At 37.9% G+C, this 18,583-nt stretch overlaps 1 protein-coding gene across 7 annotated transcripts in view; it reads left to right on the forward strand.

Moving 5' to 3' along the window:
- The window catches only part of pds5a (PDS5 cohesin associated factor A), a 222,185-nt gene that overhangs the window by 127,536 nt on the left and 76,066 nt on the right, over positions 1–18,583 (forward strand). For all 7 annotated transcript variants that reach the window (XM_069924889.1, XM_069924887.1, XM_069924892.1 and 4 more), the window contains 4 exons: positions 10,396–10,477; positions 11,000–11,048; positions 14,796–14,935; positions 17,494–17,609. In XM_069924889.1, the coding sequence (XP_069780990.1) occupies positions 10,396–10,477; positions 11,000–11,048; positions 14,796–14,935; positions 17,494–17,609 (387 nt within the window). The remainder of the gene's footprint in view (positions 1–10,395; positions 10,478–10,999; positions 11,049–14,795; positions 14,936–17,493; positions 17,610–18,583) is intronic.

Raw genomic sequence — 18,583 nt, forward strand, 5'->3', positions numbered from 1 at the left:
AATATTTCTTGAAGTCTGGCATTTGTAATCTGCCCACACTGTAATCCCAGGTCAATTTTTCCATAGAGACCCTAGCTACCTTTCCATTCCATAAAAATGTTCTTATTTGTGAGAGAAAATTTTGGGAGAATCCCTGGGGCAACGCCACGGGCAGTGTCTGGAAGAGGTACTGAAGTCTCGACAACACATTCATTTTAACACACTTGACCCTGCCCTCTAAAGTTATGGGCAAGGATATCCATCTATTTGTCTTCCTCAGTTCTCCCAAGGAAGGGGGATATAATTTAGTTTATATAAATTATTCAAGTTATTGTCTATTTTGACTCCTAGATAGTTAATCTAATTTTGTGGCCACTTTAAATAATTGTTTTCTTGGTATTGACTGTAATCCCCCTTACTAAGAGGCATAGTTTCACTCTTGTTCAAATTGACCTTATACCCGGAATCTCTCCATAGTCCTCCAGAGGAGAGCGCAGCTTGGACAACAAGTTTGTTGGGTCTGTCAGATATATCAGTATATCATCAGCAAATTGATTTTATGTTCTTCCTGGCTTGCTTTAAAACCCTTGATGTCTGGATCCTGGCGAATGGCTTCGTCTGGTGTAGTGGTTCTCAAGCTTTCTCTTAACACTGACATACAACTTTAAGTTATCCCTCTGCCATTAGTTTTCTGTGATTAGTAAGGGATTGCCTAAGGTGGTAGGTGAGTGGGAAAGGAAGATTGTGAATTACTGCTCTCGACCCAATTGTTACTGAAATATTTTGCTTGAGAAAAATTGTCTTTGGCCCATTTCTTGTCTTTGGAATTATGAAACCGTGCACAATTAAAACAGTGGTTTTCAAAACTTTCTTTCCACCCACTGACCACTTTAAGCAATCCCTTACTAATCACAGAGCACCAATGGCATAGAGAATACTTAAAGTGGTATGTGAGTGGAAAGAAAAAGGTTGAGAACCACTGGGCTAGTGGCTCCATAGCTAGTATGAACAGGGCTGGAGATAGCTGGGACCCTCGTCAACTTGATCTTGTCAGTGAGAATACTGGAGAAATTTGTCTGTTGGTCATGACTTTAGCCTTGGGCGCATGGTAAACCGCCCTTATCCAATTTATAAAAGTTGGACCTAACCCCATTTTTCCAGCACTTTGAATAAGAAATCCCACTTCAATCTGTCAAATGCCTTTTCTGCATCCAGGGCCGCAATTAAACCTCTTTTGTTCCTGGTTTGTGCCAGATGAATTATATTCAACAGTCTGCAAATGTTATCCGCTACCTGTCTTTTTTTCATAAAGCCCGCTTGGTCTTTATTAGTTTCAGCAAATGTTTCACCAATCTATTTGCCATAGCTTTGTCAAATGTAGTAAAACCTCGTTAGAACAGTCCCCCCTCCCCGTGTCTGACAGCCCCCCTCCCCACTGCCTGACAGCCCCCCTCCCCACTGCCTGACAGCCCCCCTCCCCACTGCCTGACAGCCCCCCTCCCCACTGCCTGACAGCCCCCCTCCCCACTGCCTGACAGCCCCCCTCCCCACTGCCTGACAGCCCCCCTCCCCACTGCCTGACAGCCCCCCTCCCCACTGCCTGACAGCCCCCCTCCCCACTGCCTGACAGCCCCCCTCCCCACTGCCTGACAGCCCCCCTCCCCACTGCCTGACAGCCCCCCTCCCCACTGCCTGACAGCCCCCCTCCCCACTGCCTGACAGTCCCCCTCCCCACTGCCTGACAGCCCCCCTCCCCACTGCCTGACAACCCACCTCCCCGCTGCCCCTGCCTCTCAGCGCGGGACTTTGGGGCAGCCGCTGCCAGCGCAGGACTTCGGGGCGGGGCAGCCGCTACAAGACGTCAGGGCAGGGGCGGCAGCCATGGGACTTCAGGGCAGGGCTGGTTGGCACGGGATGTCGGGACATCGGAGCAAGGGCATCCTGCTCTGGGAGGCAGTGGGGGGGGGGGCGGGCTGTCAGGCACAGGGAGGGGGGGCTGTCAGGCGTGGGGAGTTGGGTCGTTGGCTGATTGTCATCAGCCCGCCTCTTAGCAGTTTGGGGTCCACAGACACCCGCGCTATAAGTGATTCCACGGATTAACAAATTGCTTTCTAACGAGGTTTCAGTGTATTTTGTGGTCTCTGTTTAACATTGAAATGGGTCTGTAAGAAGATGGTATTAGCGGATTTTTGTCTTTTTTAATGATTGTTGTCGAAAATTATTCTTGGACGGTATGGGTTTCCATTGCCTGGTCTACCTTCTCCATATAGAGAGACATCAATAAATCTTTAAATTCCTGATAAAACTTGGGTGGAAACCTGTCCTCCCCTGAAGACTTGTTAGTCTGCATTGAATTCAGTGTTTTCCCTCTCTCTTCTTCCTTAAAGGGAAGATCTAGGTCTTTTCCTGTTCTTCGGAGTCTAAATTTGGTTACTCTAATGTAGACAGGATCTCATTGTCAATTCTGATTAATATAAACCCTCATAGAACTCCCTAAAGGTCTCATTAATCTCTTGGTTCCCTCTGTTCTATTTGATGCAACCTTATTCACATTTCCACTTCACTTTGATATTTTGCGCTATGCATTTAAATCTATAACCTTCTCCTTGCCTCAACCACCCATGCCCTCTGCATTGGTTAATTTAAAACTCTATCTGCATATTAAGAGAAGGAGGAGAATCAGATAGATTTTTTTAAATGGTGCAAAGCAAGAGGTTAACAAGATGAATATGACTGAAGAATACTGACAGTCTTTGACTGTCAGTGCAGCATGTCAGAAACTCTGATTAAAACCTGCCTCAGTGTTCTCTCAGATTTTATACATGGCAGAAATTTCTACTTGAAGTCAAGCAAGGACTCCATTTCATTTTTATACATTATGAATGAACATTCTTCTTTGTGGATTAGCATGTTCCTCATATAAGTACTGGCAACTATTTTAAACCTGCAAGCTTCAGCTTCAATCTGAATATGGTACTCCAAGAATAGGATTTTTGGGTACGCTCGAGCTGGTTTCATACCTAGGTTAAACAGTTTAAGGAGACCGTGCTTTTCTAAAGGACATAGATGAATCATGTGAGTTAGTTTCACGACTAGAATTACTGCTATAAATATTTAATTCTTGATTATTTAATAGTTTTTTAAAAAAATTCAAAAATTATAATAGTAACATTTTAAATAAACCATATATTAAACATTTTCTCACAAGCACAACAAGAACAAAACAGTTCCTCCCTCCTCCCCTAACATACACCGTCAGAGCTTACATATATTTTAATTGTTTATATAATAGTTACTTTACCTTTTTTTTGTACCTTTTTATTACTGTTAGTGAGCCCCTATGTGATCCACGTATGGCTGCCAGACCATTACAAAAGTGTCATATTTATTCTTTAAGTTGTATGTGATTTTTTTTCCATAGGTATACAGCTGTTCATTTCCGCAGTCTATTGTGCTACAAATAGAGGGGAGTCGGACTTCCAAGTGAACGTGATTTTTTTTGCTACTGCCAATGCTACTTTTAGAAATGAGATTTGAAATTTGGTCAATTGGTGGCTTATTTCTATGAAATTACCTAATAGATAGAGCTCTGGGTTGCCCATGAAGGCAACTCCTGTTATCCTGGTTATTTTTTTCTGCAATTTCTTGCCAAAATGGCCACACTTTCACGCACAACCAAGTGGCATTTCGAAAAGTTCCTGTCTCAGTCCCACATCTGAAACACATTTCTGAAATTTTTGGTTTTGATCTATGTAACTTTTGTGGGGTAAGATATAATTGGTGTAAAAATTATACTGAACCATTCCATATCTTGCATTTATAATTGATGTCATGCTGTCTTTTACACCAATCACCACACCCAAGTCCGACTCCCATCTTTCCCTTGACCTCTGCAACTCTTGTTTTGCACTTTTACTCTGGAGAGCATAGTACACTTTTGATATAAATTTGGATGTATTCCTCATCCAAACTGTTTATTCAGTTTCACTCATTTTGGGGGGGTGGGAGGTGGGGTCCACGTTGGTCACCTTAGGAATGATCTAAGCTAGAAAAAACAGAAGGTCCCATTGGCCACTCCGTATTTGTGTTTTAATTGTTTAGAGGACATAAGAGTTCCTTCCGTGTAACAGTCCTTAATATATCTTATACCTTTATCATACCACCAATTTAATATTCTATTGCCCATGCTCATAAGCAATGACATTTTTACACAATGGTGCTTTTATTAATATTCCTACTTTTTTTCTATACTTTAATTAATTCCTTGCCATGTTCTAATCATATGTATTAGAATGGGATTACCCATCTTTTTCTTTAGTGATTTGAAACTCCATTTATAGATAAAGTCTTTTGCTTCTCACTTCTCCATTGAGTACATTCCCATTTGAAGCCAAGCTGGGGGAGGGGACGGGGTGTGGTTGTCTTCAGTGAAGAAGGCTGCAAGAAATCTAGCCTGTGCTACTGGGTAATATTTTTTTGAAATCTGAGGTCTGTCCTCCCAGCCTATAGTCCCATGTCATTTTTTTCCAATGCAATTCTTTTTACCTTATTATTCCATAAGAACTGATATTTAGCAGCTTAAACAAGTTTTTAGGTAATGGAATAGGCAGTGATTTAAAAAGGTATTTCAGTCTTGGCATCACTTTCATTTTGACACAGTTAACCCTTCCCACCAAAGTAATCGGTAAGTCTCTCCATTTCTGTGGGTCTTTTTCTATCTTCCCAAAGAGAGGCACATAATTTAGTTTATACCGATTTTTCAAGTTATTGTCAGTTGCTATTCCAAAATATTCCATCCAATGTCTTATTATTCCCCACAAACATTTTTGAAATCCATTTTTATATCATGTCTTCTGCTATCTTTTCTCTAACTTTATGCAGTTCCATATTTACCCATGAATGTTTATCTCCTCTATTTAATAAAAAAAAGAGGTGAAAAATTTCAATTGGCTGCCCGATAATATAATTTAAAATCTGGGAGTTGCAATCCTCCCAATTCAACAGCCAACATCAATTTTTAATGGAGATTCTAGGTGGCTTACTCTTCCAAATAAATATTCTTGCACACTTTTTCTAACATAAAAAAAATTTCAACGGAAAAGTAATTGGTATTGACTGAAAGAGGTATTGGTCTTTTGGCAGTATATTTATTTTAATACAGCTAGTTCTACCAATTAAACTAATTGGTAGAGTCTCTCATCTATCTAAATAATCTTGAATCTTCTGAAGCAAGGGGAGAAAATTTACTTTATATAGATTATGTAGCTTATTATCTATCCTAATTCCTAAATATTTTACCTTTGAGCGGTCACTTAAATAGTGAATTTCTTTTAATAAATCCACAATCCTCTCTCGTCAGTGGCAAAATTTCGCTCTTATCCCAATTTATCCTATATCCTGATACTAACCCATAATCTTCCAATATAGATTGCAATTTTGGTAGTGAGGTTTCTGGTCCTGTCAAATATATTATATCATCAACAAATAGGTTAATTTTATGTATATTTTGACCAAGTTTAAATCCTTTGTTGTCTGGATCAAGGCGGACCAATTCTGCTAATGGTTCTATAGCCAAGACAAAATGATATGGAAATAATGGACAGCCTTCTCTACTTGACCTGGAAAGTGGAAATGATGAAATTTGACCATTTGTAATTACTTTAGCATTAATTCAATTTATATAATTTTCCCTAAGTCTAAATTTGTCTAACACTTTAAATAAATAATCCTATTCCAATCTTTCGAAGGCTTTCTCCACATCGAAAGCCACAGCTAAAACTAATTCATCTTTTATTTGTGGCAAATGCATAATACTTAACAATCTGCAAATATTGTTGGAAATTTGTCTGTTAAACACAAAGTCAGCTTGATCTATATGTACTAATTTTAGCAAATATTTTGCTAAGCTATAATTTTATAACCTCCATTCGATAGAGAGGTCGGTCTATAAGATGATGGATTCAATGGATTCCGATCGTTTTAGGAATCACTGTGATAAGTGCAGTTGAGAAAGATTTTGGGAGTGTGTGAGCTTCCGTTGCTTGTTCTAAAACCTCCTTATATAAAGAAATTAGAAGCTCCTTAGAAGTTTTATAAAATTCTGGTGGGAAATCGTCTTCTCCCAGAAACTTGTTAGATTTTAAGGAAGATAATGCCTTCACTATCTCTTGCTGAGAAAATGGAGCATTTAATTCCTTCAGTTCTTCAAAATTTAAATTAGGCAAATCTAATTTTGACAGGAAATCATTTATTCTTCTTCCATCTCAAAGATTCAGATTTATAAAGTTGAGAATAGTAGTCTTTAATATAATCATTTTGGTTTATAAGAGATCCTATCATTCTCTATCTGAATTGCATTTATTGTCCTTGAGGATTGTTCTGATTTTAACTGTCAGCAGAGGACCTTATGAGCTCTATCACCCAATTCATAATACTTTTGTTTTAATTATCATTTTGCAAAGTATTTTTTTAGCTCCTTTTTTTGTAGATCCTTTTCTGTTATCTCCTGTTCCAATTTTTCTACCTCCCTTACATAGTCTTTTTTTCAATTTGGAGGAGAAAATAATAATTTGACTTCTCAAATATTCTTTTAATGTATCCCAAAATACATTATTATTAGTATTTGGGAATTAGTTAATGGTTACAAAGAAAATGAATTACGATTCTCACTGAAAATGCCTCTTGATCAGAACAGACTCTTACCAATCCTATATGACAATAAACATTTAGAAAATTGGTTCCAATGTGTGATTAAATTTTTGGGAGACTGTTGTCATTTGATCAAATTAAAAATAAATTTGGGATTTTACAAAATATGTTCTGCTTTCTTCAACTGAGATTTTATTAAGTGACATATTGGGCCCAGAATTAATTTTGCTGCAGATTACTGGATTGGAGATAATTATAACACAACATTAATCGTCTAATTTAAAATTAGTCCAACCCTCCCCCCCAAAATAAAGAGTGAAGAATTAATTAACAATGTTGTAAATAAAATAGAAAAAACCCCACTTACAAAAAAAAGGATAAAACTTAACAACAACAAAAATTACTAACAACAAAAAAAATATCAATACTAAAATAATACCTTTAAACATATATTTAAATCAAACATAATACATGTATTTAACAAATGAAATCCACTTTAAAACTAAGTTCAAATATTAAAATCATATATCAACCCCATATCTGTTATACAAAAAATCATAATTAATAATACATAAATACAGAATTTCCATTAATACCAAGTTTCCTTTATAATTCATCGAGAGAACAAAAACATCCCTTAGAAAAACAATCAAATAAACTTTTTATTCCCTTCCCCTCCCCTTATATAAAAAAAAGAAAAAAAAAGTTCAAACTCTTATAAAATTCTCCATATTCTTCATTTATAACATCTTCAAAATTCTCTATCGAAATTAACTTAATTTTATTAAACTCTTCTCCCTCAATGTATTTGTACTTGGTTTTCTTCTTTTTCTTCTTATCACCTTTCCCCTCATCTTCCTCTTCATCTAATTCAACATCCTCAATTTTTGACTTATTATCTTCTGTGACATCATCCTCTTAAAAAAGAGAGGAAAAAAAAGAAAAAAGCCCACCCCCCAAAAAAAGAGAAAAAAAAGGAGAGAAAAAAACCTCCTAATTCCCTCTCAATTACAATCAGAAAACAAAGAGTTAAAAAATTATTTATTTATTTTTTAAAAATAATAATTAAAAAAAACCTTCACTTCTTAACACAAAAATTAAAAAGAAACAAAAAACAGGTTGGATGTCACGACTACCTCCTCCTGTTTAAACCACCCAAAGCGGTAACTCCCCCAAAATAATGGGTGTGAGATAACTCACAGGTAGCTGATGACTTCTGGAAACTAGTGCCCACCCAGTTCCCTCTCCCAACTCCCATTTCATTAAACTATCATCATTATTTAAACTATTTAAACTCTTCTCAAAAAAAAAGATAAAAGATTTATTTTTTTAAATCAACGTTACCACTTCGGTCACCATTGCTTCCATTTCTTTTAAAAATCTGGATCTCACCTTACATTTCTACTCTCTTTGGAGACCTTGAAGGACTACATCGTTCCTGAAACTGCATGATTGGTAGAGACTGAGCAAAGTCCATAACCTCTTTAGGATTGTCAAAGAACTTTGGCTGATTTCCATCCTGAAAAATCTTCAGTACCTGAATGTTGCCTTATGTCTTTTTTTCCACAACCGTTCTTTCACAGAATTAAATTTGCGTCGTTGAAACATAATTTCTTGACTCAAATCTTGATAGAAGAAAACAGGATTATTCTGAACCATCAAAGGTGATCTATTTTGCTGGGCAGTTCTAATAGCCATATGTAAAATTGTCTCTCTGTCACAATAGTTTAAACAATGGATCAGAACAGGTCTTGGATTCTGTCCTGAAAAAGATTTTCTTCTTAAAACTCTATGAGCACGTTCCAGTATTAAACCTTCAGGGAATTTATCCTGTCCTAACACTCGTGGAATCCATTCAGTAAAAAATTTTCTTGGATCTGGTCCTTCTATGCCTTCTGGCAAACCAACAATTTTCACGTTGTTCCGCCTAGATCAGGGGTGTCAAACTCAAATTCACAGAGGGCCAAAATTAAAAACTTGGACTAAGTCGAGGGCCGAACTAAATATTTATTGAAAATTTTCAACAACATCTGCATGTTTTCTCTTCTTTCAACATATGTAATGTTAAACTTTTTCTTATTAAAATAAATGTTTAATAATAGTTTTGGATAAACTCTTTCCAGAAGCATTAACAAATGAGAAATAAAATATTCAATAAATAATATTTCTCTATAGAGGATTTCTCAAATGTTGCTAGTGTGCTGTCGAATAGTAAAATCTGAGGGCTATTGAGAATGTGGGAGAATAACATGATTCCTGAAACAATCAAATGGGTGACTGATTGTGGGCATGAACTCTAGCAGGGTCATTTGCCATACCCTTTTTCCATTGGTACAGATATCCTTTGATTTACACACTTTTCAAGTTTTATGCCTAATGAGCTTGTATCCAGTTGCAGGACAATTTTTAACCAGGAATATATTTATCACTGTGACATGAAACTATTGGAAGATCGTTTTATCCTGAGATTAAAGTTCATAATCCTTACTCAGGCCTGTGTGCGGGAGGGCGGGGTTTGCGGGCGATCGGGTTGGACAACGACAGTGCGGGGGCATCAGCTCTCGCTGCAGGGCGGCATCTCGGCGGATCAGCGGCCCCGTCACCGTGAGTCATGGATCGGCCTGCGGCAGGGAGGGGGAGTGGGCAACAGTCCTGGTGAGGTCAGGCCCGAGGCCTCCAGTTCCGGGTGCTGGGAAGCGGCCTTGGCTTTCCCTGACGCCGGCCAGGCCCCAAAACCAGAGTCCACAGTGAGACTCTGCAACGTAAACAGAGGAGGTGGGGGCGATTAGCAGGCTGACGCCAATGCATTCTGGGATTTGTTGTATTACTGTGCATGCGCTATACTGGCGCGGCGGCCAGTGGGCCACCTCTAATACATTTTTGAAATGATCTTGCGGGCGAAATATGGGCCAGAGTTTGACATGTGGGTTCTAAACAAATTTCATATATTCTGCCACAAAAATTAGCACTCTTTATTCCTGGCATAGTTAATGAAGATGTCCCATTGTTCTGCTTTCATGCCATCAAATTAGAGCTCCCTAAACAACTTGTAGACTTATCCACATTTTCTTTGTGTGCAGAATAGCACATTAATCTCATTTAATATAAGTCAGCTGCAAAACTGTATTTGTGTGCCACATATTAAATGATCTGAGCTTACAGACTTTTCAAAAGAATTGCTTGGCAAGTCAAAGATATGGGATCTGGATCTGCAATATCTTATCCTTTAGTCCCATTTTGTCGAGAATTTTAGAATTTGTCTCAAAGTAATATTTTCAAATTTCTATAATCAAATATTTTGCCTCTGCTGTGATGACAAGCCCTCATTTCAGTAAAATAGCCTTAACTTTGTTTCCACTGTTCGTAAACAATAGAAATTTTCCTTAGAACAAATGTTTACAGCATTTTAAGAAACTTTTTTTCCCCATTTTGTATAAATGCTGGAAAATTAATCTTTCAAACTAGCAGTCTTTTTGGGCAACTATGGGGGATTCTTTATTGGAATAGCTCATATTATCACCTTTTTATGAGAGTTGACAATAAGTGGATAATTGTTACTTTGGTGAGAGAAATGGCATCACTATAAACCGCATGGTAGATTTAATTTATTAAGCTAATTATATACCGGTGTTTTTTTTAAATTTAGTAAGATGGCTACAGAATACTATTTGTGTATAAAAGTGGAATTTCTTTTAAAGATTAGAATAAGCATGTGCTTGAAGACTATTTACATTGACAATGCAGTATCAAATGTTTTTTTGTTAACAGAGCATTGAATGAAATGTGGAAGTGCCAAAATATGCTACGGAGTCATGTTCGGGAGTTATTAGACCTTCATAAACAACCTGCTGTAAGTTTCAAGAGTATATTAACCTATGTTGAATATATCATTTCAATTAAAGTATGTGCAAAATAAGTTTTGAAATGTTTCCAATTGATGCATCTAAGTTCTTTTGTTTTGGATATTGATCCAATATCTTGAGATTTTGATCCTTATTGCAAGACTCAGTTCAAGCCCACACACCTAATGAGTACCCAACTTCAGTTGATGTACGGGTGAAAAATTCGTATCGAGATTCCTGTACTATCAAAGGTGCTGATTTTCTGATAAATAGAATAACCAGACCCTATTTTCCAAACTGAATGGATCATAAGGCACCATGAAAAATGAGCGGACAACCACTAGTGTCTTTCCAAATAAATCCCACAATTGGAGCTTTCTCAAATTGCACAATGATAATAAAAATATAATACAGTCATAAACCTACCAGTGCAACCATTTTTGAAATGTTAACTTAGAGTACTGTTTATTTTTAAACAAAATGGGCAAAAATCATTATTTCTCTAACTTTAAATCTTTTTTTTGTTTCAGTCAGAGGCTAACAATAATGCAATGTTTGCCAAACTGATGGCCATAGCAAGTAAGTATTCAGTTTTTCCATGATAACTTTTTGAGAGTGGAAAGTAGCAATATTAATATTTATTCCAAAAGTGTTTTGATGCTGCTCATAATAACTTTTCATTTTTTTAAATATGTGTACTTTTTTTGTGATATCAGCTGCCAGATTTGACTATTTTAATAAATCATTAATCCTGGCTGCAGTTTTTGCTCCTATTTCTTAAACTATTATCGTAGAAGACTTTTCACTTCTGTCTTCCCAATATAGCTATCACACTGTGGTTTGTAATTTGATTTCACCTCATTGTACAATTTTAAACAATTTAATAATAGCTTAGAATGATGTGATGGACAATGTAATATAGTATCTTAATAATTCAGAAATACAAATTTGCATTCCTCCATGCAAGTAGGGGAAATTAAATTCAACAAATTAAATAAATCCAGAATAAAATAATAATAGATAATGTTTACAATGAAGCAAAATTGGATTTATTCCATCTATCTAATTTATTCATGCTTTTATGAATGGGAATGTTGCCATACTTATCTGGTCTGAACTGTGGAACTTCACACCCAAAGTTTGTTGCCTCTTTACTTCCAAAGTGACTGGAGGCAGTTAGGTTTAGAATGCAGAACTTTATAGCACAGTACAGGCCCTTTGGCCCTCGATGTTTTTCCAACCTATATATTCCCACCAAAAATATGAGATTAGTGATAAATACTGGCTTTATCTGGAATGTATTCATCCTAAGAGTGAATAAATAAAATAAATAAATAAAATAAATCTGATTAATTGGATTGAAATTACAGTTATTATATTCACCTCACTCTTTCATCGACACAAGATTATATTTCACAAAAAGACGGGTATAGTTTGGGCATATGTGAGTCTCATGGGTATACCTGTGATCTGAAAAAGTGATGTTGAAGATAATTAGCTGAATATTTCTGAATATAATTAAGGTTAATTCTTTGTGTGAATTCCACATACCATGGATAAGAGGTACTTTCTGACAAAACTGTATAGTTTTATGACATTACCCTCTGAGACACTTTGTATTAAATTTATCACACCCTGTGCATAAGATGCCAATGCAATCCTTGGTCTGAATACGAGATTGACAGGAAATTAGAGGAGGAAACTCCTATTCTGAATGAACTTCAATAGAAAATGTTCCACAGTTTTCCTGGATGTTGATTATTTTAACTGTTTGTGATGCATCAATTATACAAATACTGCTGTTAATCGTTGTAAGAATTTGTTTTGCTGCACATTAAGTAGCTGGCTGCTTGCCATAGAACTGTCATTCTTTATTAATCGAACATACAGAGTGCTGCAGTTCACCTTTATGCAGTACCAGCAGATATGTACTGATAAAGTTCTGCTTACTGAAGATCGCCCAAGATCTATGTCAACTATTTATAGCATTTCTAAGCATACAGTCTGATTTTTTTTCAGTCTTCCTTCAAAGCAACTGTGAAAGCATTTTAGTTAAACTTTGGGTTATTCCCCTAATTAACAAGAACAAAAAGCTTTTCAAATCAACTGCATTCTGGGATGTTCCGTTCACTTGATCTCTGACTAATCAAGTAAAGCAACGATATATAGATCTGTAGCTGAGCATAGCTTTTTGGCTTTGTTGCATTACTCCTAATGCAAGTAAGTTACTTGTGGGGCATGGTGGATAATAAATGAATAGCAAAGGAAAGTTCACTTTCCTTTTGTCTTGTAGTTGTCCAACAGTTATCTTGTCTCCATCCCACTTCCCTTTGGATCTTGTTCTGGAGGCGATATCTATGGATGATGAACTTGATTGCTTTGCATTCATTTTAAATGCAGAATAACTGACTTTTTGAGGAATCCAGTACATTTCAAAATGTACCAGAAGGTTGTAGGTTAATTGAGTGTACAAGCCAATTTCCTGGGCTGAAATGGCCTATTACCAAGCTCCAAGAAAAGTGCAGAGAACAAAACAAAGGACTCTACATCACCTTTGTTGACCTCACCAAAGCCTTCGACACCGTGAGCAGGAAAGGGCTTTGGCAAATACTAGAGCGCATAGGATGCCCCCCAAAGTTCCTCAACATGATTATTCAACTGCACAAAAACCAACAAGGTCGGGTCAGTTACAGCAATGAGCTCTCTGAACCCTTCTCCATTAACAATGGCGTGAAGCAAGGCTGTGTTCTCGCACCAACCCTCTTTTCAATCTTCTTCAGCATGATGCTGAAACAAGCCATGAAAGACCTCAACAATGAAGACGCTGTTTACATCCGGTACCGCACGGATGGCAGTCTCTTCAATCTGAGGCGCCTGCAAGCTCACACCAAGACACAAGAGAAACTTATCCGTGAACTACTCTTTTCAGACGATGCCGCTTTAGTTGCCCATTCAGAGCCAGCTCTTCAGCGCTTGTCGTCCTGTTTTGCGGAAACTGCCAAAATGTTTGGCCTGGAAGTCAGCCTGAAGAAAACTGAGGTCTTCCATCAGCCAGCTCCCCACCATGACTACCAGCCCCCCCACATCTCCATCGGGCACACAAAACTCAAAACGGTCAGCCAGTTTACCTATCTCGGCTGCACCATTTCATCAGATGCAAGGATCGACAACGAGATAGACAACAGACTCGCCAAGGCAAATAGCGCCTTTGGAAGACTACACAAATGAGTCTGGAAAAACAACCAACTGAAAAACCTCACAAAGATAAGTGTATACAGAGCCGTTGTCATACCCACACTCCTGTTCGGCTCCGAATCATGGGTCCTCTACCGGCATCACCTACGGCTCCTAGAACGCTTCCACCAGCATTGTCTCCGCTCCATCCTCAACATTCATTGGAGCGCTTTCATCCCTAACGTCGAAGTACTCGAGATGGCAGAGGTCGACATCATCGAGTCCACGCTGCTGAAGATCCAGCTGCGCTGGGTGGGTCATGTCTCCAGAATGGAGGACCATCGCCTTCCCAAGATCGTGTTATATGGCGAGCTCTCCACTGGCCACCGTGACAGAGGTGCACCAAAGAAAAGGTACAAGGACTGCCTAAAGAAATCTCTTGGTGCCTGCCACATTGACCACCGCCAGTGAGCTGATATCGCCTCAAACCGTGCATCTTGGCGCCTCACAGTTTGGCGGGCAGCAACCTCCTTTGAAGAAGACCGCAGAGCCCACCTCACTGACAAAAGGCAAAGGAGGAAAAACCCAACACCCAACCCCAACCAACCAATTTTCCCCTGCAACCGCTGCAACCGTGTCTGCCTGTCCCGCATCGGACTTGTCAGCCACAAACGAGCCTGCAGCTGACGTGGACATTTACCCCCTCCATAAATCTTCGTCCGTGAAGCCAAGCCAAGGAAGAAGATGTCTAAATTTTTAAAAAATGTATTTTGTGCCCAATTTTATTTCAGACTTCTTTAAGAAAAATTGTGTTTTAATAAATCAGATATTTTTTAAAATCCCTTCTACTTGGATGAAATGAGGCCTTGCAGCCATTATCATTTTGTGACCTCTGGATTTGAATTGCAGTTGCTAATATGAGGGAAAAGAAAGTTATGTGAGATAGGGGTATGGATCACAGGTTTCATTGAGACTTCGAAAATAATGTGCTTTTGTTGAAATAAGAATAAAGACGACTCTAGCATGAATAATCTACTCAGTAAATTTTATGGGCATAGAGAATAGTAAGTTAATCAAGAGTTTTATTTTGGATATGTCAATTGAAAGGTTAAAATTTGTGCTATATTAACTACATTGCTGTTCTGTGAATAGAAAATTTGCCTGACCCAGGAAAAGCACAGGATTTCATGAAGAAGTTTAACCAGGTCCTGGGTGATGATGAGAGACTGAGAGGTCAGTTGGAGCTGCTGATTAGCCCTGCCTGCTCTTGTAAACAAGCAGAAGTCTGTGTGGTAAGAGAAAGCTATTTTGATCTTTCAAATAAAAGAAGCCTGATTTTTAAAAAATTAATGATTGTGTTGTCTTATGGTGAAGTCCCTCGCTTCAAATTTCCCTTTCCTTTACATGTAAATAACAATGTGCTCCCAAGCAAAATACTGTGAGATGCCATATCCCTGCTGAAGGGCAGTGTAGAAACTTCCTTTCTATTAGTGTCTAGTCCATAAATGGCCTGCACAACCAAATAGCCCATTGTCCCAGACTTGCTTGCCACAGGAGGTTTCTGGTAATGAGTTTGGGAGGATACCCACCATCCAGTTATGTTGTAATTTCCCTACTCTCATTAGTTTTCTCTCTATAAATGTGGAATAATCAGCCCCAGCTGCACCTGCCTTTTTGTTTAGTGTGTGTAACAGGCCCTGTTCCAAATGTACTTTGAGCAGCTCTCCCCAACTCTTCCTCCATGACATTAACAATTGCCTCCTGCAGAACTTGACAATTTTATTAGATTCTCTTGCAACTTCCACCTGGACTGTTTCTGATACCTTTCTACCCTTGCGTAACCTCACTGTCTTCATCTTGGGACAAACTGTCCACAGATATCTCTTACGAACTTACCAACTTTCACAGCTACCTAGATTATACCTCTTCTCATCCTGCCCCTTATAAGGATACCATACCTTTATCACAATTCTCTGTCTCAGTTTCCCAGTTTAAGGCCTTCCACTCCCCGACATCCAAACTGTTCTCTTACTTTAATAAGCATGGATTCTCCCTAACTGTCATTGATAAAGCTTGCACCTCTTTCCTTCTCTATTTCTCGTACTTCTGCCCTTACCCCAACTTCCCCCCCACCCACCAACTGTCCCCCAGCAGAACAAGGACAGTATCCCTTTTGTCCTCACTTTCCACTACATATCCCACATATTATCCTCCGACACTTCCGCTAACTTTAGTGCAATCCCGTGAGCAGCCACACCTTCCCTTTTCCACCCCTATCTTTTTGCAGGGATACATCCCTTGTCTGTTCTTCCCACCCCCCCTTAGGCACTTCCTGCTCTAACTGTAAAAACTGTAAAATTTGTCTATACATCTCCCATCCAGGGCCAAAAACATACCTCCCAGATAAGGCAGAGGCACATAGTCCAAACCAAAGTACTGTATTTGGTGTGCCAAATGTAGCTATCTGTATCAGCGAGGCCAGACTCAGACTGGGCGACTGACTACTTTGCTGAATACCCATGCTTTGTGGGTCAAAATGAGTTCCTCTTAACAAACCTGTTCAACCGCCCTAACCATTCCCAAAGTGACATGTCTGTACTCAACCTCATCCTTTGGCCAAATGTAAGCCTGAGGAACAACATATCATATTACTTTTGGATGATTTTAAACTTTAGAACATGAATATTGATTTTTATAAATTTAGATACATCTCCCACCCCCATCTGATTTCATTGTTTCCGTCTCTTCTTTACCTACTCCAATAATTACAGAAAGAAATATCTCTTACTCTTTTCCTCCCACCCCTCTTCCTAATAGTTTCTCCCTCACCTTTCTCCATCTCCCACATTTTGTCCAATACCCCATCACCTCTGGATGTCTTCCACGGCTTCTTTCCCTCTTTATAGATGTAATTTTACCTTTTCATCTTAGTCTTGATAAAGGGTTAAAACCTGAAATTTTAACTAATGATTTCAACTCTGACCTGCTGAGTTCCTCTAGCAATTCTTTGCTCAGGATTCCAGCATCTGTGCCTTTTGTGTTTCGCAAGGGAATAATAGCTATGATTTTCAATCTTCAAGCTCCCTAGTTAGTCCTGTGGAAATCTGAAAACAGTGCTGCCAATTATAAGTGTTGGCTTCAGCCTCGTTGGTTAATGCAGCATCAACCATAAGGGAAGATCTTGACCTTGCCAGGGCAGTCTTCTCTCACTTAATGCCAAAATAAGAACTAGCCAAATGTTTATATTGATGTTGAAAAATCCAAATGAAATCCCAGCTCTTTGCTTTTATCCCAGGAAGTTTGTCTGAAGCCATATATAATCTGCATGTGATCAAAAGCAAAAATTGAGAGTGCTCAGCAGTTCCAATGCCCTGACACATGTCAGTGATGTCAGAATCACTAATAGCTGAGTCTGTCTATTGTTGCCAAGGCTGGAAAAAATACACTGAGATAAGCTACTGCTGGATTCAGGAGAGCCTGCTAAAAAGATGGATAAATCAGTGCTTCACTGATTTGCCTCTCATCGAGTTTTTTTAATAAAATTTGATACTGGGAGTTGTGCTGATAACTCCATTTACCCCAAAGAAGATTAGCCCAATATACTTTAACTGCACTTCTGTGATTTTCCAGAGACATGCTACATCAGCTTCTCTTCCCACTCCTAAATACTGAAATATTTTGCTTGGTTGTAGAAAAATGGATCAATGTTTTGCCAAACTATTAACAAACTGCAAATCTTTGTAAAGCTAATAATTTGTGGCTAACCATTGATGATTGTCATATCCAAGCCATTTGCTTTCCATTGTTAAGTTTGAGGATGACTTAACTGCTTTTTTTCCCCGATATTTAGAGAGAAATTACACGAAAACTAGCTAATCCCAAGCAGCCAACTAATCCCTTTTTGGAAATGGTGAAATTCTTACTAGAAAGGATTGCACCTGTTCACATTGATTCAGAAGCCATAAGGTACATCGTTCAAAATATTTAAGATACTTCTGTGAAACATTTTCTTGCAAACATTTATTAAAGCTACATGTGTGACATTTATTTGTTGTGTATAAATTTGATAGTTCCAACTTCAAGAAGAATTCTGCATCCATCAAACTAGGTTTGAGTTAATCAAAGCAATAGTTGGAATTTTTATTCAAAGTTGGTACTTGGCATGCATGTTATGTTTAGCAGCAGACAATTAAGATCGAAAATGTCCACTTTGAAGCACTTCTGGCACTTGCTTTTTTGTCTCATCAGTATAAGTTGCAACAACACTAATTTTATTTTTGACTTTTTTGTCATTAGTTTTTGGTAATTGTTCTTGTAATTAGTTATCTTGTGCCTTGATCCCCTTTTATTTGTAAGTGTTTCTGATAAATTCAGTCAAAAGTGTTTGCTTTTTAAAAGGAGCGGTGTTTAGATTGCTGAACTGAAACGAGCATGGAAAGTAGTAATTGGAATAAACAGAATTTAGCAAGACAAGCAGGATCATGGAGAGAAATGGACAATGAACATTTCAAGTTGGATTTGTGTTAAAATGTTGTATGAAAATCCTATTGCAAAAGTAATGACAAATGGACAGATTTCAACAACTTTTGAATTAATGATATCAAGTAGACAAGTTTGCCCATTGTCACCAGCCTTATTTGTTTTAGCAATAGAATTTAGCAACTGAATTAATAAGACAAGTTTCAAAGATTGTGGGTATTAAGGTGAAGCAAGAAGAATATAAAATAAATTTATTTGCAGATAATGTGTTGATTTATTTAACAGATCCTTTAAATTCTTTGCAACAATTTAAAATTAGAATAAAATAATATGGAGACATATGGGTAATAAAATTAATTGGGAGAAACGTGTGATTATGTCTTTAGTTAATGGAGATTATGAGAAATGTAAGGAAGTAATTGAATCTAGATGGCCAGATCTTGGAATAAAATATTCAGGTA

This window comes from Narcine bancroftii, chromosome 3, assembly GCF_036971445.1.
Source record: "Narcine bancroftii isolate sNarBan1 chromosome 3, sNarBan1.hap1, whole genome shotgun sequence".
Taxonomy (NCBI): domain Eukaryota; kingdom Metazoa; phylum Chordata; class Chondrichthyes; order Torpediniformes; family Narcinidae; genus Narcine; species Narcine bancroftii.